The following is a 27,771-nucleotide window of genomic DNA, read 5'->3' as shown; positions in this document are numbered from 1 at the left end:
TTTACTAGCATGTAAACGAGTGGCTCTGGAGTTGACTTTAGTGAAAACATGCCATAGCACAGTTGCAGCAAGAGTTCCTTGCTTTAAGACGGCCCCATTTATAAGAGGCAGACAACTGAAAAATGAAAAAAATGGAATAAAAACATGCCCTGTATTCAAAGTGTTTCTTAAGTAAAACAAAGCTTTAGACATTAACTCTGATAGGGACTTTAGTTTATATATTATTGTTGATTCTCCATTGAAATCATTGTTACCTCGAAATGCAACACTATTTCTAGAGTGGGTACAAATATGACATTAATCTACATATTTTTTTGTTGTTTTAAATATTTATTGGAACCAAAGCATGAATAACTAATCATTTTATTTGTGGGTCAAATCTGAAATCAGTTGTCAAGGTTCTGAGTAGAGAAACATCCTGTAACGTGTATATACAAAACCTTTATGGTACGTTCTTAGAAGAGAGGAACAGTAAACTTGTTTTCTTTCTTTATAATATAGAGTTCTATGAAGTCATTCCCCTTTATTTCATGATGGTGTCTTAGATGTACTTTAAAAGAGAATTTCACACTATTCTCTTTGTTTAATGTGACAGTGTGAGAAAGTGATCTTTATTCGTTCAAAAAACTCTGCATGTAGTCTATGTTTAGGTTCTTTTAATGTGTTTGTCTGTGATTTTTAAATGCTAAACATGTAAACAGATAAATTGTCAATGTTAATTCTGTATCCTGTCACATAACTGATCTTTCTTTCCTGCCATTTCTTTCCTTTTTATCTTTTTTATGCATTCATGTTGCAGTTGATAAAATTACGTGAAGAGGTGAGTACTTTCTACCTTACTTTTTTCTTTAATTCTACATTTCCTTATAAAATCAAGTCTAAATCTGAGTGGATCACCACATTCTTTTTCTCAGGAACAGTCTAAGGTAGCAAAGCTGTTGACTTTGAGTCAGAAGTCCTCTCTGCGGACCATCTCTTGTGTGCTCCTGGGAACATTGCTCTTTGTTGACATTGTAGGAAGGCTAATATGTTAAGGTCACAAAACCAGAAAAGGAGAAATAACATAGGAATATCTTAAAGTTATATAGAGAGTTTTATCTTTTTGTAAGCTGTAAATGTACATTTGCATATGACTTACCAAAGATGTGATTTTTTTTTTTTTTTTGAGGTTCTTATTTACTTTCCTGAAAAGTATTCTTAAAGAAAATCCTCTTCCTCCTCCAGAGTTCTTGGGTCCCATGTAAGGAACTATGAATGTACATTAATTTGGGGGAACACACAGTGTCAGTTCCCCCCTGCTCTGGGCACAAAGATCCCTGAGAACAGCCAGAGCTCTCCTCAATGCAAAGCACTTTCCTTTGTGAGAAAAAGCACCCAAGTGAGTTCTCATTTTTCTGAGTTTACTAGTCAGTTCCATCACACAGGCCTGAACTATCTGGTGGCCTAAGAAGTACTTACAGTAGCATCTATGACTTGGCCCTCCTATCAGGAAGGATGATGGAGTCTATTTGCTTTGTTTTCAGTTAGGCCAAATATACCAATCATGATTTGGTGCTAAGTCTGAGTTTCATTATTTTTCTACCCAGGACATAAAACAATAGACAATTGTACTATTAAAATTGCCTGTAGGCTTAGATCATCACAGGACTGTGAATTATTTTGCTTTGAGTTTGACCATATTAATTGAGGCTTTCCTAGAAGTTTTTTTTATTGGCATGTCATTATTCTGTGGGTAATGCAAATGTTAATTTAGAGGCTTGTAAATATTAGTTTCCAATGATTCTTCTGATTAAGATGCATTAGTGATGTTCTCTCATATAAACAGAAGGGGAAAAATATCACTTTCCCATCTCTTTCTGTTTTTTTCTTTTTCTACATGGAAGACATATATATATATATATATATATATATATATATATATATATATATATACACACATATATATATATATATTAATTACACAAACATATATATACATGCATACATACATAAACATATATGTAATCAATGTAGTGAATTTTAATTTTGATATATGAAATTATGTTTTTGGATAAACAGCATTCATTTTTTCCTAAAGATATAATATGTGTTCCTGTGCATTTGAATATGCTCACCTTTTACTGTGGGGAACCTGAATTTTCAAGTGTTGATAAAACTAACAATAGATTTGAAAGCCTCCATACAAAGAAATGACAAAAAGTTCTTGTCCCTGAATTTAGTAAAATATTAATAAAAGGTTAATAAAATCTTGTGTCATATTATAAATGGTATTTTTGTCAGATTTTTTGTTAAGCTGAATGGTGAAGGATTAGAAATCTGGAAACTTTACTTCTGTATTTCTTTTGAAGTACACAGTTGCCTGATGGCTTGATTCTTTTGTTTTTTTCCTACGGCAACAATGCAGTCAATTTTAGTTCCAGAGTTTATGTTGCTGAAACTGTCTTTTAATAGAATTGCAATTGGAAGAATTGTCTCGTTCAATAGATAGTGTGATATACTCCAAAGTATTATTTTATATCTTACTTATTGTGGACACAGCTGGGATAGTTTCAGAGGATTGCGATGGTGACTGAGTAGGCTCAGGAGTGATTCTCTCTGCCGGGGGTTCTAGCAGTAACAAACAGTGAGTGTTGCCCCAATTTCTTCCTGTACCTTTGCTAAGAAGACAAGCACCCATCTGTTCCAAAATGCTAGATCTATTGTGTTTGGAGACAAAGTATGCCCCATCCTTCCTTGTGATGCCCCTTTCGGGGCATGTTGGAGGCAAGGGCACAGCAGAGGGAGCTGATCCGGCATCGGCTGTGCTGAGCTGTTTGAGTCCTGTGTCTCCGGTTTTGCCCGGTTCAGCTCCTCACACAAGTCGAGCTCCATCTGAAGCTCCTGCACAGCTTCACTTACCTGCTTTGAAAAGGGCTGGGAAGAGGGTGAGAGAATGAGTTTGGGATGGAATGTGGGGGCAAGTTGAAAGCATCAGCTGCTACTGTAGTGTGTTTCCTTTCATTCATGCGGCCAGGGCAATGTACAACTAAGGGAACAATGTAAATAGCGCAGCTGTTACAAGAACTTGATTTTAGTTTGACTTAAGTGAAGAGGTTCCAAACTACAAAGTGAAGCCCTGCTGGCAAGCTGCTGGTAAACTCATAGTCCTCTTGGGTGCAGATTCATTCTGATAAACTGAATGCTCCAAAAGAAACAGTTGCTTCCAGTATTTAGGCAGATGCATTTTATAAGATCTTTTTGAAATTCTGCTTTCCAGTTCAGCCCTATCATTCCCCCAAATCATTTTAGAAACTTTATTTTCCACATGTTTCCTTTATTTTCCATATCATATTAGCACATGAGTAGAATGCCTATTTTCGGTATAATCTATGATTTTTAAATCTATATTATCTAAATGTTTTCTTTGAGTTTGAAATTTTGTGCAACATGAAAATGAACCAAAAATCTTCTTCATCTGGAATTAAATTCATATTCTCCCCTTCTGCCTCATGTCTGATAGATATCTTTTTAGAGAACCACCAGTTTTAAGTCCTTTGTTTGGATAGAAAACAATATTCAGGTCAGGGAAAAGCAATCCTCACCCTCAGAAACTGCATGTAGGAGAATCAAAATTAAGGAAGCTATTTTTGGCCAGCTTTAGTAGTATTTAATTTTATTTAAAACTAGCCTGCAATGCCAAACACATGGGGTTTCCTGGCTCTTCTTTTTTCTCAATTGCAGCCATCAGTGCTTTGCTTCTTCATGGCATGAGACGCTTTCCTTCCTCCCTCCATTTTATTTATTTAGTTTTCTTTTCAGAGGGAGGGGCAATTTTTCTCTTAATTTCGCCACTGTATATTAGACAACTCTCTTAATTATTATAGACTGTTATTGTCGCTTCCTGACCTTCACATCAGGCCCTATCTCTCTGTTCTGAATGCATTGTTTTAATGATTCTCTCCCACCCCAACCCTTCCCCCCAAAAAAATTTTCAAGGAAAGCTTTGATGTGGCTTTAGCTGCCTCTAACGTCTGGCCGCACCTCAGATGTGTCACCTATGCCGGGAGGGAATAAGGAAATCACGTTTTGAATGGTAATGATAACATACTAATCACTTCCTTTCTTTGAAGATGGAAGCGAGATATTCTGTCAGCATCCCTGCCTGCGAGAGCTTGGAGGCACTGGTCTAGGTGTATTAGCTTAAGTGTGCATGTCAATACAGCTTGCATCTCCAAGATCCATGGGGGCTCATTAGAGCAAGGTAGATCATTTCACTCGACAGCCACTCAGATAATGTGTGTGGCACCTCCTTTTTTATTATTATTAGAAAGCATTGCTTCGACTTTAAGTGACATCTGTCAACAACACAAATTTGTAGGACTTGTGGCTGCACATTTTCTTTCTTTCTGACCAGACACCAAAAAGGGAGAAGGTACTAATTAATACCAATACATGTATACATAAGCACCCACACATATACAGACACATAGTCACACATTTGTAAATATCTGGACCTATGTGTTCAAAGGATTATGTTATTCACTCATAGTCATGATTAGCTTGTAAATCTATTTTTGTAATCTTAATGGGGCTAGCATAGAACTTAAATGTTTATACAGACAATATAGATTAGAAAGCTTAGAATATGGGAGAAATTCCTGAGCTTGCTCATAAGATATACTATCAGTGGACTGTGTGTAATGATCACAGTCCCTAATACTGTGTGTTCTAGTTCACCTTTAATGTATTTGGGAGTGAGCCACAGCGCGTGTGTGTGCTGGATAAGCATGGCTCTGGCGTCTTGGTGCTTGCCCTGAGTCATCTTAAACCTGGAGCGCTGCTTGCTATTCTGCTTCTGTGACTTGGCTTCTATGTGGCTTCTCGCCGCACATCAGAACTAAGGAGCATTCTCCAAGAAGTAGAGTTTCTGTTTAGAAATTACCGGCCAAATCAATGGAACAAGGGAATATGTGACATGGTGGCACTTTATGAAAAACACAAAGACGGATACCAGATATATGAGTTGGCTGTGGTCTTCATACATTTCTCAGTGGTATGGAGGAGGATTTGTGTGGCCACTCACAACCCAAGTCTCCTTTTAAAACAAAAAGTGGGTGGTCTGTACATGATTGATTGGAAGTCTGTCCATCATTGTGGTTCCTGCAATGAAAGATTTGCTAAAAAATTAACTATAATAGATTGTGACCCCTGCACACCCAACACACACACACACACACACACACACACACACACGTGCACGCGCGCACACACAAACACACACACACACACACACACATGTTAGGACATACAAAGGCATTATTTTTTTAAAGGCAATAAAGAACATTGTAGACGTCCGTCTGAATTTTTCCCCTTTTTCTTTTTCAGAGGGCACATCTGCTCGATAACACAGAGAGGCTGGAAAGGTCATCTCGGAGACTAGAGGCTGGATACCAGATAGCAGTGGAAACCGGTAAGAATTCTGAGAGTGAGCAAATTGTCTTGCTTATGCACAGCGGTCTTCACAACACATGACATTTCAGGGGAACTTCAAAGGCGCAGCAGAGACAGCAGCCCGAGATGTGGTTTACATATTGGGGAGACAATTGGGAGCTTATTTGCGCTTATCTGTTTTCAAGTTAAAAGGCATGACATCTACTGAAAACAGTTCCTGAGGTTTAAAAGTATACATCTGAAAAGAGATGGAATACTTTGTCTAAATTCTACATTTGTCTTAATATGCAGTTACATGTTGTCAGTTTACCCACCCGCAATGATTGCTAGCACACCGTGCAGCCAGGGCTGTTCTCTTCTTTACATTTGATTCACATATGTAAAAATTAACATTTTAAGCAATCTAAATGATGTGAACTGGGGACAGAGGAATAAGGATACTATGCTTACTTTGCTTATTTTTCCTGTGTGTTGGAAATGGCTCCTTAATGATTGTGTGGGATTTTTTTTAATCGTAAATGGATCCTATAACCATGTATGGAATAAAATAAACATAGAAGCAAGGCTAAATGTTCACAATAATTTTACTGACATTACTTAACAATATTTCCACTTGATTTGTAATTGACAACCATCAGTAATTTCAGAAAACTGTCATAATTCTTCTAAGACTCATTTTTTTCTTAAATAACCAAGCCTTTTACTATAAATACTTCATGCAATGAGTACTTTATATAGGAAAGGAATGTCCATTAACTCCTTCATAGTGACTAGTGTTTTATTCTATAGCTATACTTTTTTTATTTGTTTTGTAACATATAGATTATAAGTGGTCTGTTTTGTATATTTTGGGTTGTTCTTGCCCCTCACAAGAACCTGTAGCCAACAAAATTTCCCTTTTTGCCAAAATGATTACTTTGGAAGAGCAGGTATAATGAACCCCATTTCAAGTAATTTATTTTATGAGTAGCCAGTGTTCTTTCCCAGGGTGCATAGCTATCTTGGATTGGCTGGTTTATGTGATGGATTCAAGAGAACCAAGTAGGAAGACTATAAATTAATGACAGAAAACTAAGATGACCACACACTTCCCCAGCATTTTAATAGTATGGACTGTCATTTTCCTGGTGGTTATTGATGGGTTGCCTTTCTGTCCTGAATAGAATAAAAAGCAGTATCTGGAGTTCTTTTGTTCTGGGGTTCACCTTTTCAGGTGACTCTTGGGAAGATGGGAATATTGGAAAGAGCACTCTTGGCTTGACTTCCTATTTCTGTGACCCTGAGAAAATCATATCACCTCTTAAGCCTCAGTTTATTCTCCAATAAAATGGACAAATAAATTGCTCATACCAGAATATCCTTAAAGGAGGACATGTGTTACAGTGTTTTATGCACTAAAAAGTACATTCATAAATATAACTATTAATATTGTATAGATATTTGATGATATGAAATTATCTCATGAAAAGATTATTTTTCATTGTGTGAAAACTTGTATATATTTTAAAGGAACAGACAAAACCTACTTTAACAATTCTTGGGGACTGTGACACTGCTTGGATTGAACATGACAGTCATTAAGGGGACCTTCCTTGATCAACATCTATTGATGAGCCTCCTTCCATGTGGGCCTGCATTGGTCTGGGGTGGAGGTAGTGACAGTGATCACAGAGTTTGATGTGGATGACTGAACATATAACTGAGCGTCCTTTTCCTATCTTAGAAGACCATTTTATAGTTCTTTCCCAAACTGAAAGAGTCACTAAAGAAGAGGAAATGAACAAGAGGAGATTATAAGAGTGGATGGGATCTGATCAGTTTTCCCTTTGGTGTGTGGTATGGTAGTGTAGAGAACCTATTGGTAGATTATCTACTAATTTTTTTATGAAATTATATGATTATGTGTCACATAAAGCTTGGGAACCTTGGCAGACTACAAAACCAAGCCTGGGTGGAGAGATATGAATGAGAATAAGGACACCTGAGGCAAGGACTCTGCTTAAACATAAGTCATTGTGCTTATTTATTTCCTGGGATGACTGAAAGCAGGCTGAAGGGTGAGAATAGTGGGACAAAGTGTTTTTCCTGCTCTTAGAGTGCACAGTGGTGGGTCCATGTCACTTCCATTTCCTGTATTCCTTCCATCCCTCACCTCAGTCATACTTACTCTGTCAACAACTCTGTGTCCTGACGAACATAAGTGTATGACACTTTACATGTTATAGGAATATGTGAACAACATCTTTCAATAGGAAACACACACACACATTTTTTTACATGGTGCTGAGGATCAAATCCAGGCCCTAACATGGTCTGGCAGTGAGTTATATCCCTAACCCTCAGAAGGAAGAGCTTTAACACTTACTTGTTTCTGCTTCTTAAAGATGATGAAATGTGATGGGGGAAGACAGAAGACCTCTGACCTTTGAAGCCACACATATGAGGCCTGATTTTCAAGGATTGTATTAGTCTGAGAATTAGTTCTACAACCATGAGAGTTAGAAGTAGAATGTAGTGCTTTCCCAAAAGCACATTTTACTAATTTAAGAGCTGTACTTTGTTTAAAATTAAGAGTGTTTTTACGTTATAAGCTATCAAAGAAAGGACAGTTTAATGACATGACAGCAATAGTAGAGAAAAATACACACATACACATGCAGACACTTATTTACATGAAAGATTGTGAACGTGTCAGTGCTACATTTGGTTCTCTGAAATGCTTTTTAAAATTTTGAGTATACAATCTCACAGTTGTAATGAATTGGAGAGAGAAAATCACCATCATCTTCCCTGTCATTAACTGGCTGTGTGACTTTGAGAAGTCATTTAACATCTCTGTGTATGTCTTCATATTTGCCAAATAGAAATAACACTTTCATGTCATTGCTATAGAATTAAATAAGGGCATTCATGTAGAAGTGCTTAGAAAGTAAAGAGTGCTCCGTAAAATTTATCATTTTTACAAATTATCATCAGCCAAAAGTAGTTGTTTCAAAATATTTAATTAAAAATTATTTATTATTATTTATTTTGAGAGAGGAAGAGTCAGATAGAGAAAGAGAGAATGAGCATGCCAAGGCCAACAGCCACTGCAAATGAACTCAAGACTCATGGACCACCTTGAGCAAATGACTTATGTGGGTCCTGGGGAATCAAACCTGGGTCCTTTGGCTTTGCAGGCAAGTACCTTTACTGCTAAGCCATCTCTCCAGCCCTCAAAATATTTTTAAGTACAACTTATACCCAGATATTCATCGAGTTTAATAACCATAAGGTTGCTTTCCTGGATACATTTCTATTTGAGAAAAGTGGATAAAGTCACAAATTAAATATCTCCCTTAAGTAGAGAAGCAACAGGTGGGACACTATGCCATGGGGGAGACTGAAGAGCTAGTGCCAGGACCTTCCAACCTAAGAGTGACATCAAGAACGATTAGCAGGCCTATTTACAAACTTCACTAGGAGTGGTTTTTATGAACCAAATACTATGCTGGCTGCTGAGTTCTTATCCAGAAATCTCTGAATGGAATATGACCCTTCCACTTTTTCAGTTACTAATAGTCAAGTCTGACTTTTAGCTATTCAAGATCAAGGCTTAAAAGTCAGGGTTACCTGCTCATTACTCTGGCAAAATTATATTATGCTAAACATCTCAGCATCACAGTTTGCACACTAACTGAGAGGTCTTATTAGTAATAGAAATAAGCTCCTGTTGTTGTTGTTGTTACTTTAAAAGCTACAGGAGGGCAGAAATATCAGGCTCATTCCTTTAATACATAAGCAGTTGGTTTAAGACTCTGTGGCCATCCACTTACCTAGCCTTGGCTTCCTGTTTTCCTGCTCATCTTTTCACCTCGTACTAGCCAAAAGGCAGAGAGGGGAATCTCTTGACAATAAGCATTGTGCCAACCTTTCTCCATCCTTCACCCTAGCCCACGTGGGCTTATGATTGGGCATATGAGAAGTTGTGTAGTGAATATTAAACATGTCCTATAGGTCACACTGTCCTCTTTATTTTCTGTTTAATCCTCCTCACCTCTATTTTAAGAGGAAAAAGGAAGTTGCAGAGAGATTAAGTCATTTCTCCATACTTATAAAGCTAGAAAATAATACAGCCACATGATTTGATTCTATATTATTAGCCAACAGAACACCCTCAAATGTAAATGGCTTCTACATATCTAGATTTTCCAAAGTAATCATTTATACTCACAGTACAACAGGTTCTTCTTGTGTCTATTATTTTCCTTTCCCAAAATACATTTTAAAGCTAACAGTTGCAAATGATGTCATATGTACTGGGGATATAGTAGTGAGCAGGACAGGTCACATGCCTGTTCTTGGGCAGTTTACAGATGGGGGAAGAGGTCTAGTAGGATGAAACAGAAGTTTTTAAAATTAGGAAGAAAATGGAAGTCTCAGATAGTGGTTAGATTAAGCAAGTTGTTAATGACTTAATGTCTTAATGGTGTGAATGTTTTAATGTTACTGTTAAGGTGTTAATGATGAGAGGTACCTTAGGTGGGCTAGTACAAATAGGTATATAAGGAGAGTATGAAATAGTACAAAGCTATCAAAGCTATCATCAGTTAGATTAACTAGGGGAGATGGCTTCAGGAGGAAGGAAGAACAAGCTTGATGACTCTGAAGCGAGAAGGTATTTGGGACTGAAAGACAGAGAGCAGAGTGCCTGGAGTGGAGGGAGCACACAGTCAGGCCAAGTGCTTGGGGCGAGGGGAGCACAGGGCATATAGCACATAGCTAGGGCATAGTGACTGAAGTGAGGGGAGCAGGTGGGCACAGTACACGGGCAGGGCATAGTGGCTGGGGTGAGGGGAGCAGGTGGGCACAGCACACAGTCAGGGCAGTGGTCGGTAGGATCCAGACTGTGTGTCTACAGAGCATCAGATGGGATCTAAATTTTACTCTGAATGTGACATCTTTGGGGGACCGTAAGTAGGCTGTGGCCTCTTCTGGAGAGCTAGGATTATTGTGATGGAGATGCAGACTGGTGAAAGCAAAGAGAAATATTAGGAAGTTTATTAAATTCACCTAGGATTTAGTTCTTTTGCCACTAAAATGAATGGAGGTGTTTAATGGTAGAAATATAAGAGAAATGATAAGTCATTTCAAAAGGCATTCAGAAACAAGGCTCAATTAACAATTGACCTGAGTTCCCAAGAATTCTTCCTTAAGGATATTCCCATACGAATGTGGATTTAATGGTCTTTGTATCTAGAAGGGTTTTGACCTACAAAAAAAAAGAACAAACCATTAAGCTGGTAGTAATGAATATGTGTGATTATAAGTCAGGACTGACAATATGTGATTGATGAATTGATAATGAAACCCATTTCCTTGACTTCCTGAGAGGCAAACTAATATAATGTTAAACCTCACTTCTGGAAGGTCTTGAGTATAACTAGATATTTTCACCTTGGTTAGTTTCTTTAGAGCTCCTCATAGCATTGTCCATGACCAGTGATGCTAATACTCCCGGGATGTTTTTAGAAATGCAAAACATTGGGTCCTACCTCTACTAAATCTCATCATTTCATCTCGATCTTCTATGATTCATGTGCACATTCAATGTACAATGTTAGAAGTTAGTGTGATTTATTTGAGCTGAATAAAAGTTATTTCACTGAGGCTCATATACATGAGCATATTTATATTTTTCTAAGCAAGCGTAAAAATCTGGATAGATAGCAAGGTGTAGTTAGCATTTATACCTATACTACCTATAAAATAATCTTATCTATTAATCTAAATTTTGATGACATTAGATTCACGAACTAGGATAATTGCTTTGATTACATTGGCTATGGAATTTGAAAAGACATCATTTAGTAACTGAAATTGCTAGTAATCTATCCAATAACTCCAAAAGTACTCACTCAACCATATTTTTCAAACCACATTTTCTCTATATTTAATACTACCTAACTTTTTATGTAAAAGCATATTTATTCCAGTTTCTTCTGTTTTGTTTCATTAGGGAAATGGAAAGATCAACTGTGTATGGATAATACCAGTGCAGCATATTGACACCTTCCTTGTATGAAACGAGATATTTCCTGCCAAACTTATTCGTTGTAGACTTGATGAGAGGCAATGCTACATTTCTGACTGAGGGTTTCCTTGGGCATCCTGATTCTTTTCTATATAGATTGCTTCCTTTTAAATAATGAACTTTTTTTTTTTTTTGCTTCATTTAAGATTTTAGCACTTTACTGTAATAAACTGACTTTAAACGTTAGACAACATGTATAATACACCTCTGCCAGCCTGACTTATGTGGGATGTTCAGATTGCTTTTGCTCTTAAGGTTGTAAAATCTGAATTTATTTAACTTAACAAGATTAGCCAGAGAATCATATGAAGTGCTTTTTTTTTTCATTCTGAAAAACAATTTTTTGGTTATGTTATTTTAATGAAAATAAGTTGATATAATTTCTTTTTTAAGGTAAGTTTCTAACCTTTGCCTTTTTAAAACAACTTCACAGGACAAGCCATCAGTATTAGAATGCACTTACGGTTTTGTTACAATTTTGTTTGTCTGTTTGCTGTCTATAGGCCAGACTGATCTCCAACTCACATAGACCCTCCTACTTTAGTTTCCCAAGTGCTGCGTTAAGGCCCAAGCCACCCGGCCCACCGTGCACTTGTATGCGCTTCATGTCAAAGCACCTGAACAAATGCATTGAAAATTGAAATGATTTTTTGCTATAGTTTAGATTTTAAATGTCCCCGAAAGACTGTTGTATTAAAGTCTTGCTTACCAGCCTGTAGTGCTGTTGGGAAGTGTTAGAACCCTTAGGAAGCGGGTTGTAGTGAGAGGACATTAAGCAACTGGGGGTTTGATCTTGTGTGAGGATTTTGAGATCCTGGCCCTTCCTCTTTTACTGGGTTTCATGTCCATCATATGGTAAGCAGCCTCCTGTGCCATGTGCCTCCACCACAGTACTCTTCCGTGCTGCAGGAACTGTGGGCTAAAATCTTTGAAACCAGGGTGTCTGTCACATTTTAAAATACCGACAGCAGGGCTGGAGAGATGGCTTGGTGGTTAAGCGCTTGCCTGTGAAGCCTAAGGACCCCGGTTGGAGGCTCGATTCCCCAGGACCCACGTTAGCCAGATGCATAAGGGGGCGCACGCATCTGGAGTTCGTTTGCAGAGGCTGGAAGCCCTGGCGTGCCCATTCTCTCTCCTCTCTCTCCCTCTCCCTCCCTCCCTCCCTCCCTCCCTCCCTCCCTCCCTCCCTCCCTCCCTCCCTCTCTCTCTCTCTCTCTCTCTCTCTCTCTCTCTGCCTCTTTCTGTCTGTTGCTCTCAAATAAATAAATAAAAATAAACAAAAAAATTAAAATACCGACAGCAAACTAACAAAGTTTTCTGTATGTCATTGTCTCAACACCTTGGTTGAACTGCTAATGAAGTCTTCCTGTGTCTTTTGTGGGGTTATACAGAGATGATGGGGTTTAACCTTATAAGTCTGTTGGTTGCTTCTTGATGCTTTCTTTTAACTCCCCTAATTATCACTTTAACCAACCTACTAGACAATTCATTTGGAAACACTAGCCAGTTTAGGCAGTGTATTATCCTTACCATTTAAGTAGTTCCCTCCATAATCCCTGAAATTCTGTTCTTACTTACCTCCCCCTTATCTTTATATCCTTTCCTTTTCATTTTCTTCCTCCTTTTCAACTGTATTCTCCACTTCAAGAAGTATTTTATATTTATAATGTAAGAGTTTTATCCAAAAAATGTGCATCATGAAATGTGTTCAGTTTTTAATTTATGGATAAGATTAATAATGGAAAATAATTCATAAGACTGCTTTAGTACTTGTAGCTTGAAGTGGAGCCAGCATCTCCTGTGGCAAATATCAGACTTTGTCCTTACCCCCCATACACTGATGTCACTTTGAGACATATACCTAGAAAGTATTCTCTAGTCCTGCCTTCAAAACTGGTATCTGTTAGTAGTAATTTTCTGATTCTTTAATGTTGTTAAGATTAAGATTATATGGAAAATATAAATATTCTATTTCACTCACTAATCAAGCTTTCGTTCTACAGGGATGCAAGACAAGTACAATACCATAGCCCTGGTTGTCTTAAGTACAAGACATTATGTCCATGAGACCTGAGTCTGATTACTGGCTTAAGTCATTTACTTAATCACAAGTTATAATTCAGAATCCTATTGCTATAGAATATGTCCAAATTATTAGAAAAGTAACACATTTATTAATATGTATGTTATTCTGGAATAAAAGAACAGAAGATAGGATTCTACAATTGATTTTATACTACTCATTTGTTTTATCCAACCATATGTATGTTAAAGGAAAAGCATATTCTATAGAAAATTTAATAATCTTTGATATAGAGAATTTATTGTTAGGAAAAATCTTCTATGCATTATTTTGTTCATTTTTATTTATTTATTTGAGAGTGACAGAGAGAGAGGCAGATAGAGAGAATGGACTTCCAGCCACTGCAAACGAACTCCAGACGTGTGCGCCCCCTTGTGCATCTGGCTAACGTGGGTCCTGGGAAATTGAGCCTTGAACCAGGGTCCTTAGGCTTCACAGGCAAGTGCTTAACCACTAAGCCATCTCTCCAGCCCATCTATGCATTATTCTGGATAGTAGAAATCTTTCAGAACCTTAAGAATATTTCTGTGGAAATAGGTATTGTTTTAAACATTGAGAATGATTGCTTAACCAAAGCCATTTTAATGTATGGGGGTTACTTACTTGATAATTATAAGCTGTTAAGGGCTGGAAGAATGGCTTAGTGACTAAGGCACTTGCCTACAATGCCAAAGAACTCAGGTTTGATTCCCCAGGACCCACATAAGCCGGATGCACAATGTGGCACATAAATCTGAGTTCATTTGCAGCAGCTAGGGGCTCTGGTGTGCCCATTCTTTCTCCCCACTTCCCCCCCCACACCTCTGTCTTCTCTCTCAAATAAATAAATAAATAAATAAATAAAAGTTTTAAAATGTATAAGCTGTTAAGCTGTGCTTATGTTCAGGAAGAATAGAGGAGTTTGGCATTTGTGATCATGCTCTTAAAGAATATTTTCAAGCTGTACTTAAATTTAGTTTGTCGGGTTCTCCAGGATATTGGTAAGTTTCATAAGTAAGAAAAGGATGTCATTTATGTCATTTACACCCTGTTTGGAGAACTTCTCCATAGGTGAATTTATAGAGTTCATTTTTAATCCATTAAAAAGCATTATACTCATTTTAAAGGTGTCATACCCCATGATGCCTGTCACTTTCCAGTTGGTTTGTAAGATACATATGAAGCCATCTTATTCTGTTGCATCTTTGTGAGCTGAGGAAAACAATGGCAACCAAAGCAGATGGCTAAAATGCCAATTTACTTTCAAATAGGACAGCGAAGGACAGTTAGGCTTATGACCTTGTTGCAATGTACTTACATAACTTTCTTTGGGATATTTTTTTTCTTAAATCAGGTTTATTTTCCTTTGAGTCTGACTTCTAGTGCCCAGAAGTTTTCTTTTCAGCAGTGTTTATGTATTTAACAGAATTTTCCCAGCATGGGTTAGCATTGGACTAAGACTTTGTGTATGACTTATATCAAGTAGAAAAGTTGATGGGCACGAGCTTTAAAAATGGCTTTTCTGTGTGTGCTTTATATTTGAAGCTTTCGTCTGTATTTCCTGTTGGGCTACAGTGTTTTCCAACATTGCTACAAGAGAACAAAGTTAACATTAAAAAATAAATTTTTTATTGAAGGATACGTTTTTCCAAGTAAAGTCATTATCAAAGAGGCTGTCGTGGTGGGCCATCATTCATGTACAACACCGTGTTGCCCTTTTGCATCTTAAGATATAAAGGCTAAGTCACAGTTAAATACATATCTATTTATTTAAAGAGAGGAAGGGAAGGACCCACTGTAAAGCCAGATAAGGGAAAAAGCTTGTGAAAACTGGTCCTTGTTGAGTACTCCCTCCAACACACACACAAACCATGTTGCTCACTACATTGTGTTCACACCTACAATACTGGTCAGCATTGAAAGGTTCTGTATTTGTCTTCACAAAAATACTTCATTTCCTACTCAGTGTTAGTTGCAGCACATGACATTTAGACAGACCACAGTAGAATCTGAACATTTTATCAATGAACTCTTTGGGGTCTGATGAAATTCCAGTTGGGTTCATTAAACTCTAATTGAGATACAGTTCATTTGTGACATACCAAGAAAAATCTTACACTAAATGAATATTATAAGAAAAACTTTCATTTGGAAGTAAGAGAGAAGTTAAACCTTCCTGAAAGGGAAAGTGGATTTTAAGTGATTCAGAAAAGAAGAGACAGTAGCGCTGTCCTAGGCATTTAGAATACAAATCTTCTTTAATAAACTTCTGAAATAACTTTGGTGGATACAAGTAGCAATAAATCCTCATGCAGCAGATGCTTATATATGTTATTTTATGATCTCAGTTAACAAATTAACTTAACTGAAATGCAAAACTATCAGATGGAGTTGTATAGATTTATTCCCTTAATTTTTTTCCAGTTTTTATCTACTTTGCCAGCTCAAAGGGATATTGAGTCTTAATTGCAGTTCCTGAAAGCACAGGGACTTTTTGTTTCCCTCCCTCTCATTAACATATCTTTGAATTATCTATACTATTTACTATTCGGTGTTCTCTGCAGATCCATTGATGATAAAGACCTGTAATTAAAACAAACAACCAAAAAGATCTGTCTGAGAAGACTGCACAAACATAAAGAGAATATACCAATTTTTCACACAGTGTTAATTTGTTAGCCTAGGACTTTTTACAAAATCATCCAAATTTTTCATGTAGGTAAGTTAAAGGGATAGACTGGAGTGACTTTGTTAATGTAAAAAGGAGACCTTTATAAACACTATGACTCTAAAAGTTAAGCATGAAGATGGACTAAATATCTTACTGCCTCTCATATTGCGTGCCAGCTGTGAATTTTCCTGCTACAATGAATCCCCTCATTTTTATTGCTGTGTTCAGGGTACAGTGTTTCATTTTTCTTCTTACTTTGGCTTCCTGTAGAATGCACACCCCATATAGTTCTTTAAATTCATACTGTTGTGAGAACAAGTAAGTCTTTCTGTTCTCTCCTTTGTTAACTGTAAACCTTGTGGAGCAATAGTTCTTTCGTGCCCTCCGCAAGTTGCTGAACTCTGCTCAAATTAAACACCGTAAGATTATCAGCAGGTAACAAAGGTGGGAGTGTATCTTTCTCTTCCAAAGTTTTGTATAGCAGTTGTCTTGATCTGAAAAATGCTAACAAATTCAAACAAACTAGTCGTTTCACTCCCGCCTCTTATAAATTGAAAGTTCATGTCTTCCACATAGAAAGTGGGGAGAACACCTGTACCATTTTGCTCTTTAAGATTAGAAAATAATGCATATGAGTGACAATGCATATGAATTAGTTCGTAAAGCATGTGCCAAGTCAGATCACCCTTCTTTCACCTGTAGTGGAATTTTGAAGCTAGACAGATCCAGGTTCCAACCCTGTTCCTACTACTTCATAACTGTGAGGTGTTGGGAAACTTCCTTAGCCTTTCTGATTCTCTACAGTGTTCCTATTTGGAGTTTGTCATGAGAGGTTAATAAGATAAATTATATAAACACCCAACATAGGTGCTCAGTAAACATCAGTTTCCATTTATAATAGTTTGCATAGTAGCACTAGTTTCTATAAGAGACTATAGTCACCCCAGGAACTTGATACAGTGAAATTTACTTCTCACTCCTGGCGTAGTCTACATAAGTGTTCTGACTCATCAGACAGCCTTCCATACTGTGAATCAGAAATCCATGTTTCCCAACTGTAATCATGTCCTTTCCCAAACTTTGGTGTTGCCATTTGGCCAGCTGCCAGATAGAATGTAGAAGGCATACCCACTGGTTTATTTTTTTGACAATTTCATATATGTATGTATTATAGTTGGGTCAGGTATAATCCATGACCCTTTCTTATCCCTTTTCCATTCCCACTGAATTCCTTCTTCTTCCCACAACTGATGAGAATGACTCCCTCTCCCACAGCAACTATTAACTGTTATTAGTTCCTCAGGGAAGGGTGGAATTTCATGAGTCCTACCCCCATCTATGATGGAATGTAAGCTAGCCCTGTCTTGTGCAGGTCTTATGAAGGTGACCATAGCTGCTGTGATTTCATGAGTGCAATGACCATGCCACATCCAGAAGACAGAGTTCCTCAGTACTCTGTTCCCCATCTCCTAGCACTTGTATTCTTTCAGCCTTCTTCTCTGTTGTTCACTGAGCATTGTAGGGATGATCTAGTTCTCATGCATAGAAAAATGCACTTAGCAATCAATTACGTTCAGTATTTTGCAAAGCAACAAATATCTGCATTAACTACCATGTACTAAAAAAAAAAAGTTTTCTGACCAAAACCAAGCAGTATTAGTCTATGGATATAAACATAAGCATTCAAAAGTTAGTTTGACAACACATCCATTTGGCAAAACAACAGCAGTGGGTTCCCTGCTAGTATCTATAGCCTCCCTAGTCTTGGGTCTTTTGATCTGTTTTATACTATAGGACATGAATTCCCTCTTTCTGCCAAGTGGGCCTCTGAGCCAATTAAAAAGTGGTTGGTTACCCCCATAGCAATTATACCACCATTCTGCCAGTGGACATATGTTGCCTGACAGGTCCTTGTTGTTATATACCGAGTCCACTGCTAGGTGAAACCAATGTAGACATTTCTTCCCCAGCAATCTGCATAGCACCTTCCAGCACTATGAAAGTTCTCCAATAGGGAAGAAGTTTCCAGCTCAGGTCCCGTTTTATTTCTCTACATCCATCAACCCAAGAGAAGACACACCCACTTTTTGAGTTGCATATTGATTCTGCCCATTGTCCACTAACAATGGCTACATGGTTGAATGGTGGCCCTAAAGACATGGAGGCTAGGAGACACCAGTTTTTAACACAATGATTTTTGGTTGGTGCACTTATTTGCTTGCAAAGTCTATTGCTAAGTACCTACGTAAAGCCAAATGCACAAAGTGATGCATCTGGAGTTCATTTGCAGAGGCCCTGGGGTACTCAGTCACTTTCTCTTTCTCTCTCCTTTCAAATAAGCATTTCTCTAAAACATAGTGATAATTATTGTTATAGAATAAGAGGGAGAAAAAATATAGGTAAACAATGCTATTTATTTCTTGCTCTCTGTGCTGACTCATAAGCAAGTACTTAAAGCTCAGCTACTAACTACAGTGGGGGAGGGGTAGCGGAGTAGATGGATGATGGGTCAGACACAGGATATAGATATGACTTTTGTGATCTCTACTTAAAAAGAAAAGAATATCAAATTTTACTCTTGTTTTGGCAAATAAGTCTTTATTTCCTATTGTTTATACCCTATTAATAGATGCATTACTAAGTCCAATATCATTTGCTTTCTTTTATGCCAGGAATTTTATTTTATCCATCTCTCAAAATCATTTATATTCCTTAGATCTGTAGCAAATAATAAGTCTGCATATGTTTTTGTCTACAACTTGGCAATAGATACAACTCTGCAAATTTATAGATTGCATTTCTAAAGCATATGCCTTGTAAACTGTCATGGGAACTAAGTACAATGTGCTGTCCTGGATCCTTGACATTAGATAAAACTCAAGGAAATACAAAAACAATTATATCAGTTAATGAAAATATGTCATTTTTGGCTCATTGGTTGTAGAAAATGTACCTTATCAAGGTAAGTGATAAAAATAGAGGGAATTGGCATGGAGTAGGTTGGGGGTGCTCTGTACTCTTGGTATAATGTTTCTATAAATTTAAAACTTTTAAAATAAATAAAGTTTATTTTAAACTATACTGCAATCACAGCCTTCACATTTCCTCTGCACCTGTACTATCATATTGCCTTTGATACTCTCCTGTATAAATGTTTTTATTGACACTCTAGATAATTTGTTCTTTCCAATAAGATAGGAACTGCATCTGTATGAAATTACCTTACCTGAGGTTTGGAACTTGTAAGTAATGTGTAATGTGGGCATGTTTGCTTCTTCCTTCCTTTTCTTTCCCCCTACCTTTTTCCTAAATGCGTCTTTTAATTCCAAAAAAAAAAAAAAAAGCAATGTGAACTTTTTTGTGTTGGGGGGGTGGGCTTTTGGAAAATGAAGCTAATAAATTTTTCAGTTTTACAACTCCAGGAAATAAGTTGAGATCAATCCATGGGGCATGGTTCCAGCATTCATATGGGTCGTCCCTCTGCCTCTTGACTAAGATGTGCAGGAACAAATAGACTGTTTACTTATTAGAAAAATGAGACTTGACATTCCTTGCTTTTCAGTGTGTAAAATCACAACAGATTATATGACACCAATAAAAATGACTACATAAGTTTCTAAAATGTTACTACATAATCTATTTTGTGTGGGTGTGTATGTAATACATGTGTATATATGGGTGTGTGATCATGTGTAAAGGTTTTATGTACATGCTACAGGGCATGCTTGAGGCCAGGTGTAAAGTCCTTGCCTTCCACCTTGTTGGATATAGCATCTGTCATTGTTCACTATTGCAGGCCTTCAAGCTTCCCAGCAATTCTTTTCTTTATACCATACTACTGGCCCTAAATGTGAGATGGGATGGCAGAGGCTTGTGCTGTAGCATCCAACATGGTTCCTTTGGTGGGGATCTGAATTTAGGTACTCATGCTTGCATAACTAGCTGTTTATCCATTAAGCCATCTCTGTAGCCACCTACTATTTAATTTTACATTTTAAGCAATCATTTTAAGGGCTGATGATGTAACTTGATGGTAAAATGTTTGGCTAGAATGTAGGAGGACCTACAGTCAATCCCCAGCCCCACACAACAAACAAACACAAACAAAAATAAAGCTGTAAAACCTTACCACTGTCTAAAATCTATTCTAGAAAAAATTATTTTAGATCATAGTTTTTCAAACAAATATAACCTACACACAGAGACTCCACATTATCAATGTCCATTATTACATTTATTCATATTAACTTCCCAGATTTATATCTAAAGCATCTCAGAAATTTCTACAGTGCCAGACTTTGGCCTATTTCTTTCACATATTCTGTCTTTATAAAAGCAGTTTCTTGATTTCTTCAAACACAGTTGTACCATTTTGGCAATATTTATATGTGGAAAGGAGGAAGTAAGTTCCAGTCCAGATTTGTTGGCATTGAGGTTTTGTATTGACCTTAGTGGTATTAGCTTTTGAGATCAATAAGAAGCTGTTATTGACTTCAAAGAAACATCAATGCCTTCTTGTTAATTTGTGGCTTGTAAATGCTATACATTTGTTCTTTATTATTTCCCAACTTAATTCAGCTTTCTTAAAAAAGCCTGTACTCTTTCTGTTGGAGATCATCATTTAGATCAATGATTTTATTTGAGGGTTGTATGAGTATTGTGCAAGGTGCCCATTCATGAGTGCTTCATTCTAGTTTCTCATAAAATTATAGCTTGCTAAGATGCATGTTGTTCAGGAAATGGAAGTATACTTTTTGCGTTTTATGTAATGCAGTTGTTAACATTTGAGAAATAAATTAAAATAATCTGTAGTTTATGGCAGGAATATTCTGACTATATAGAAGAATGAAAAGAAAATTGAATTTGAAACGAGTACTCTGCAAAGAGATCAATAATGTTTTTCTTTTCCCTGTATGCATGTGAAAGACATGTAAGTGCTGAATAATGTTCAGCATGTACTTTTCATATGAATAACATTTAAGCTTTTAGGGAAGAACTTCTTGGACTTCTTGTCTAAGCAAAGGCCTGTGCAGCTAAAGTTTTATTAAGTGTCTATGTTTTAAGTATTGGTAGAAAAATGGCTTTTGAAGTCATCAGTGTTTTATATATTAACATGAAATGTCAAGCTTTGCATAACTTGAAAAGTGTTAGAATTGCCTATTGCTCAAATTCAAATGTCAGAACAATACTTCTGCACATATAGAACTCTGATATTTCAACTCCAAAAGTCTCATAAATGATTCAGTATCAGTTTGGTCTTGTTATGATACAAATTTGAAAAGAGACAAAAGGATTTACATCTGGGTAATAAAGATGTGGTCTCATTTAGTCTAGTTATAAAGCACTAATATCTCAATCTATTGATGGCCATTTTTTAAAAATTTTGTAACATTTTGAAAAAGAATTTGAATTTTCACAGGAATCCTAAGTATTGTGCAACATTACAATAATAGCACAATTTCTATCTTAAGCAACTGAATCACTTTGTATTCTCACTCTTAATTTGTGAAATTGGTTCATTATAGTGGAGAGCACAGCATTTTTAAGAAGGTTTTATCTTTTAAGAGATCAATGTTTTATAAGATATAGTCACAAGAGTCAAAGGGCCTGTTAAAATAGACCATTATTTTATTCTTTCAATGTTAGTATGACATCTGTATACTTACATTTTAAAGCTTGACAACAGGACTGAGCATGAAGGATTCTATACCTGACTTTCTCATCAACACAGAAAACTAAATTTTGAAGTCTAATACCTTTTTGGTATTACTGGTGTTCATTTTATTTAAAAAATCATTTTATTGAAAAAATCAAATATTATTGACCATAGTGATACATTAGGAGTTTGGAAAAAATACCTTCATTGGCCCCAATATTTTATACCAGTTTGTTTCTTATCTTACTGAAGAAAAGCTTTGCCCCAAGGAACCCTCATCCCTTGAAGAGTCTTATTTTATACACATTCTTAATATCTTATTTTACTTTTTTTCTAGGATATAATGTTTTGACAATTAAAATATTTCATCCTTTCAATATGATAAAATTGATATGTTTTGAGTCTTGCTATTCTTGAAATTAAAAAAAAAAATACCACTAGGGTTATAACATGGAGTGTATACCTTGGCAGTTTCATTTTTCCACTGTTAGGAGATTAGTGGAAAATAAGCTCTGTAAATTAAATTTTATTGCAAAATTATCTTCCGATGTTCAGCAGTAAAGATAGTATTGAGTGATAATACTGGAGTGGATTTTGTGTAAAGCAATTACAGCGTGAAGACTATAATCAGAATGGAGAATATCGCCCATGAGTTCCTATAATCTGTGGAAAACTTCTTTTTGGAATGTGTTGAAAATTGGCATGTTTTTATAGTCATTATTATAGTACTTTAGGTATATTGCAGTTTGAAAGTAGTATTTTTTGAATACTTTTTAGGACCACTTCTCAATGATTGCAGGTGAAAATGATAGATTTCTTCATATAAGTATTCATTTGTATGTGTGTATATGTGTTGGAACCACATATACACATACACATTTGCACTTGGACAATTGTTATCATATTGAAAAGTTTCTCCACCACTGGAGTTCCTTCTCCAAAGCTTGTTGTATCTAGAGAGTCCACTGCTGTCCTTAAACAACTGTATGTGAAAGATAAATTCTAAATGTCCATTGAGTCTTCAGCTTTCATTCTAACCTAGATGTAGAGGTAGCCAGTCTTTTATTGCAGGGTCCACTGCACAGTGAAGAAGCAGCTGGCACTAGAATAATTCTATTGTTACCTAGCTCCTCAATGTAGCCTTTACTTAGCAGTGTCAGATAAATAAAAAAGACGCCTTTCTGGAATTAGGAGGGAAATCCTTGGTTTGAAGGGGCTGCCTAATAGTCAGCTCCAAGAAGAAAGTGCGTGCTTGCGTGTGTGCGTGCGTGCGTGTGTGTGTGTGTGTATACACCTCCCAAACTGAAGACAATGTGTTTTTCCTGGCTCTGTGTTCTTTACTCCGTCAGTCGGTCAGGATACTTTTAGTGTCGAGCATGAGCAGGTCAAGATCACAAGGTATCAGAATAGCACAGATAGGGAAACCACAGCGTATGACCGTCAACCTTGGGACACTGTCCAAGAAGTGTCAATCTAATAGTATTTTGCAGCAAAAATGATAAAAGGATCTCTTTGTTTTCTAATGTACAGAGGACCCTGACATCCTTTAATTTAAAGAAAAGACCCATTTTATAAAGTCACTTAAAAGGAAGATGATATCATGGAAGAAGTAACATTTTGCCTCATACACATAATTTTGAAAAGATAATGTATTGATTCCATATACATCAATTCTTACCATAGTCTTACTGTGAGCCATTACTTCAGCCAATTCATCCAGCTGAATTGCCTATGAAGCCCTCATGAATGAAGACTGTAGAGGTTTATCAAGACAAAAATATCCCATTAAGAATTGATCTGAACCAGTTTAGAGAAGAGAGCCTGAGACCTGGCCTGTGAGGCTTTGGCTAGTAAAAGTTCACTTGCTGGGCATAGACTAGCACCACAGGCCCCAACTTTATTAGTGTCGAGATAAGCTGATTAGGTCTTGTCAATCAAAGGTGCCCATATCTCGATTGAGAGACACACACACACTCTCAGTTTTTCTTTCAGCATTGAAGCAGGCAACAAAGAAAGAGATGTGTGGTATGCATCCCCACGGTTGTCACCATGCAGGGTGCAAGGGTCCTGTGATGATGGGATGACTGTATTAAAGAGTACATCAATTTGTTTTAAAGTGTTTTGATTTTTGATGGTGGCATTAAGAGAGAGAACATTGTGGTTGCAGCTTTACTAGAAAGCAAAGAGTTCTAGACGAAGAAAAAAAAAAGTGTTTCTTTGAAGCCTACCAGGGCTTTGAAACTTGCTGTGCCAATGGGCGCTTAAGTGCTCCTGTAACTGGCAACCTCAGATCCACCAACAGCTTAGGAACTACTGTCTTCCAAATTATTCATTTAAAGGATTAGGGAAAATATGTGTAAATTTACCTGAGCCTCATTAGTGATTATTAACCATAAAATTTTGTTTTATGAAGTGATTTGGGGTTTTGGATATTGGTTTTACTAATATACATATTCAGCCATAAAGAACAAAGATGCTTGAGAATGTTCCCCAAGGTCATATAGGTAACGTTACCCCAGTTAATTGTTCAGTGCACAATAACAAATGCCTTCTCCTGTATCTCTAGAAGACACAGCAAACTAATAAATATAGACTGCCGAATGTGCTTCTGTAGGGCTTCAGCCTGAGACCTCATCATCTCGTCAGTACTGAGGGAAGGGTAGAGTGCTGGTGTAGGGAAACCTGGCCTTTTGTTCTTCACATCTGAAGTTTGCTCACTGCAGGCCTCCTTCCTACTTCAAATACAGCCACAGAAAGGGGGCCTTCCTCTTGTTCCCTCACCCTTGGCACACCCCCTAGTGCTGCAGTCCTGTTCAGCCACGTTTCCACAGTGGATGATCTCTTCCTTCCTTCACACCATTCACTTGCCACTGGCCAATCAGGAGAGGCTGGTGCTTACTTCCATGAAACAGTCACTCTGTACACACAGATGCACACAGCTATTTCAGGTGCTGCCTGTGACAGAGGAAGAGCATCCATGCTTTTCAGACAGGGGGAATACCATTATTGGTATTATTGGTATGAGAAAAACAAAAAGGCACACAGTAATGTTTTCTGAACTGGAAAAAGTATTCTGTTTTATGTGGTAATGATCAGCCAGAATGAACACTGAATGTGACTGTGCTCGTGAGGACCCACAGACAAATGTGTCCTGCTTCTTGGCCTTGCATGATAGTAAATGGTAGTTTGTCATGTGAAATTCTCACTGGTCCACACAGGGTAATTGTTATGATGATGTGGTCTGTGGGGCACCTGATCTTAAAAGGCCTTCCTCTTCCATGTCAGGAGAAAGCTTACCATTGGAGCTGGGAAGATGGCTCAGTGGATAGAGTTTTCTGTGCCAGCATGAGGACCAGAGTTCAGATCCATTGAAGATGGGTTTCCATGCTGGCCTGGCTTTATGTGGGTGTTGGGGGTCTTTGTCACCCATGTGAAAACCAGGCCAGCATGGAAGCCCACCTATAATCTCAGCCCTGGGAAGGTGAAGACAGGCCATTCCTAGGGCAAGCTGGCTAAGCTAGCTCAGTCACTGAGCCCTGTGTTCAAGTGAGAGCTCTTGTCTCAATAAATAAGACGACAAGCAATCGAGGAAGGCACCAACCCTTGACCTTCCCGTGCATGCACACACATACACACCTACATGTGTGCACCCAACACATGTGAACATACCTACCCATGGAGAGATTTCCTATTCAGTATTCTTTGCTTTGAAACATTGTACTATTGGGTTTATCTTAATGTTAATAAAGGGTTTAGAATGTTTGCTAGTTTTTTAAAATTATTAAAGGCAAACATGCAGCTTTTGCAGAAATAAATTTGAAAGAAAATGCTGATGTATACACATGCTGAACATGCGTGTGTGTGTGTTGTGTAAACTTGGCTGAGATCCTTCTCTTTATTTGATTTCTACCTTCATGCTATCCTTCAGAAGTGACCACTCTGTCTAGAACTGACTTCTCCTCTTGTCTTACCCGGCCTCCCCCTCATAGCATTGATGTTACTGTCCGTATCCCGTTATTGGTTTTTTGCTCTTCTTGTCCAAAAGATTGTAAGCTTCCTGAGGGGCATTTTGTTAAATGGTTGAAAGAAATAGTTGACTTCCTTTTTTACCAATAAAAGTCTCATTATAGAAAACTTTCCACTAACCTTTAGCATTACAGTAAGTATAGTTTTTTCCCAGTCTTCCTTTAAGAAGATATATTGTGGCTGTTGGACATTTTAGAATTTTTATCTGCCCCTTGTTGTGTTGAAATTTTTAATGCATTCCAGCAGTTCTCTCAGAAATATTGTTGTTGCTGTTTTAAGGCACATTATATCTTACTCAGCAAAGTTATAATTAAGAAAAACAGTGCTTGAACTAGTCCACAGGCTGCTGGCGTGCACTCATTAACAAGCATTTGCTGGTAAAGACTTTAAGCCAATAAAGATGCTGGATCCCTTTTTAATTCACTGCGCATTTGAATTGTTGAGGTTTGTTTCTTCTCCACTACTTCTCCATCAGAATTTCATAAGTTAACTTTGGTAATTTTATAGCCTGAAGCTATAAAACTAATAGTGAAAATTAGGGTACCATGTGATAATGTAGTTTTGTCATGAATTTGAACATGTTTGTCACATGGAGATTCTGAAACAAAGAGCATGGAGAAATGCTTAGCCCAGGGACATTTGCTAGTAGTGGCTTTATCATTGTGTAACCATTTCTTGTTTGTTGCTTCTAAGGGTCACAACAAGTACTGCAATCAATAAACATTAACTTATAAGCACCATGTGTTCTTAGCATTGATTTTAGAAAATTAGTTACTTCTTTTTTTCTTCCTAATATCGAAGTTTAACTCAAATAAAGTGACATATTTTATCATGATTTCCTGACCACTCCAAAATAAATTATATCAAAATTGACATTTGAAAAATTCTAGAAAAATGTTTTGAAAGGAAGAATTTAGGGAGGCCCTAGAAACTATATGGGATGCTATGGTGATAAACTAAAGGCTTCTGTCCTCATATTAGTTTCCATCAGCAAAGGAATAGTTTTTGGAATTGTTTTTACCCCTGGCCACAACCAAATCTAGAAATATACCACCAAACTCTATGATAGACCAGAATGTACCCAGTGCCACTAGGATTCTCTGCCTCTGTGACATCTTTTATTTCATAAAGGTAAGAGTATTCTGAGTCATTGATAAGCTTTTCATCAAAAAAAATTAAATAAATAATGCCAGACACTATTTTTCTATTCAACTGCCCTTTCAGGTGGCCACCCAATGGAATGTTGCTGAGTCACAGCCAGTGTGTTTATCAGGAGTGAACACAGGGTACCTACGGCTCCTGAGGTCTCAGGCATCATCAGCTACCAAATTTCAGAAGCAGTAATTTTTTATTTTAAACAGTCCATATTTTGTCATCTTCTTCCTTGAAGGATTTGATCAAGAAAGAGGGAGCCACAATTCTCTGATTTTTAACATTTCCCTCACAGTTCGACTTGACAACCTTTTTTTTATTTCTGAAGACAAATATGTATTATGAATATATTTAGAATAATTGAGTCAATATTCCTTCAGTTGGTTTTTTTTTAGGGTGTTACATTTTCTAAGTTACAAATACCAGGTAACTCCCAGAATCAGGAAGAGGTTTAGAAAACAAAATGATCTTTTAAAGCAGGACAGAGACAGAGACAGGGCTAGAATGCACACATGAATAACTACATAAAATAGATTTTTCCTTTATAACAACATCTGAGTGTCTCTTGATTCAGATAGTTTTATCACAGCAATCACATGTTGTGGGGATTCTTTTATACCATTAATAATAACTAAAAGACAATCATCTTTCTGAAGAAGAGAAAGAAGAGGGAAAAGGTGGAATTTTAAAAAGGAAAAAAT

At 37.0% G+C, this 27,771-nt stretch overlaps 1 protein-coding gene across 4 annotated transcripts in view; it reads left to right on the top strand.

Moving 5' to 3' along the window:
* Window positions 1-27,771, top strand: part of Vti1a (vesicle transport through interaction with t-SNAREs 1A) — a 388,408-nt gene that overhangs the window by 94,599 nt on the left and 266,038 nt on the right. For 2 of the 4 annotated variants that reach the window (XM_045135286.1, XM_045135282.1), the window contains exons 5-6: window positions 800-820; window positions 5,365-5,449. In XM_045135286.1, coding sequence (XP_044991221.1) covers window positions 800-820; window positions 5,365-5,449 — 106 coding nt within the window. The remainder of the gene's footprint in view (window positions 1-799; window positions 821-5,364; window positions 5,450-27,771) is intronic. The other 2 variants (XM_045135289.1, XM_004659337.2) reach the window with 1 other exon arrangement.

Source organism: Jaculus jaculus, chromosome 1, assembly GCF_020740685.1.
Source record: "Jaculus jaculus isolate mJacJac1 chromosome 1, mJacJac1.mat.Y.cur, whole genome shotgun sequence".
NCBI classification, from domain to species: domain Eukaryota; kingdom Metazoa; phylum Chordata; class Mammalia; order Rodentia; family Dipodidae; genus Jaculus; species Jaculus jaculus.
This window is presented reverse-complemented; position numbering and strand designations above follow the sequence as displayed.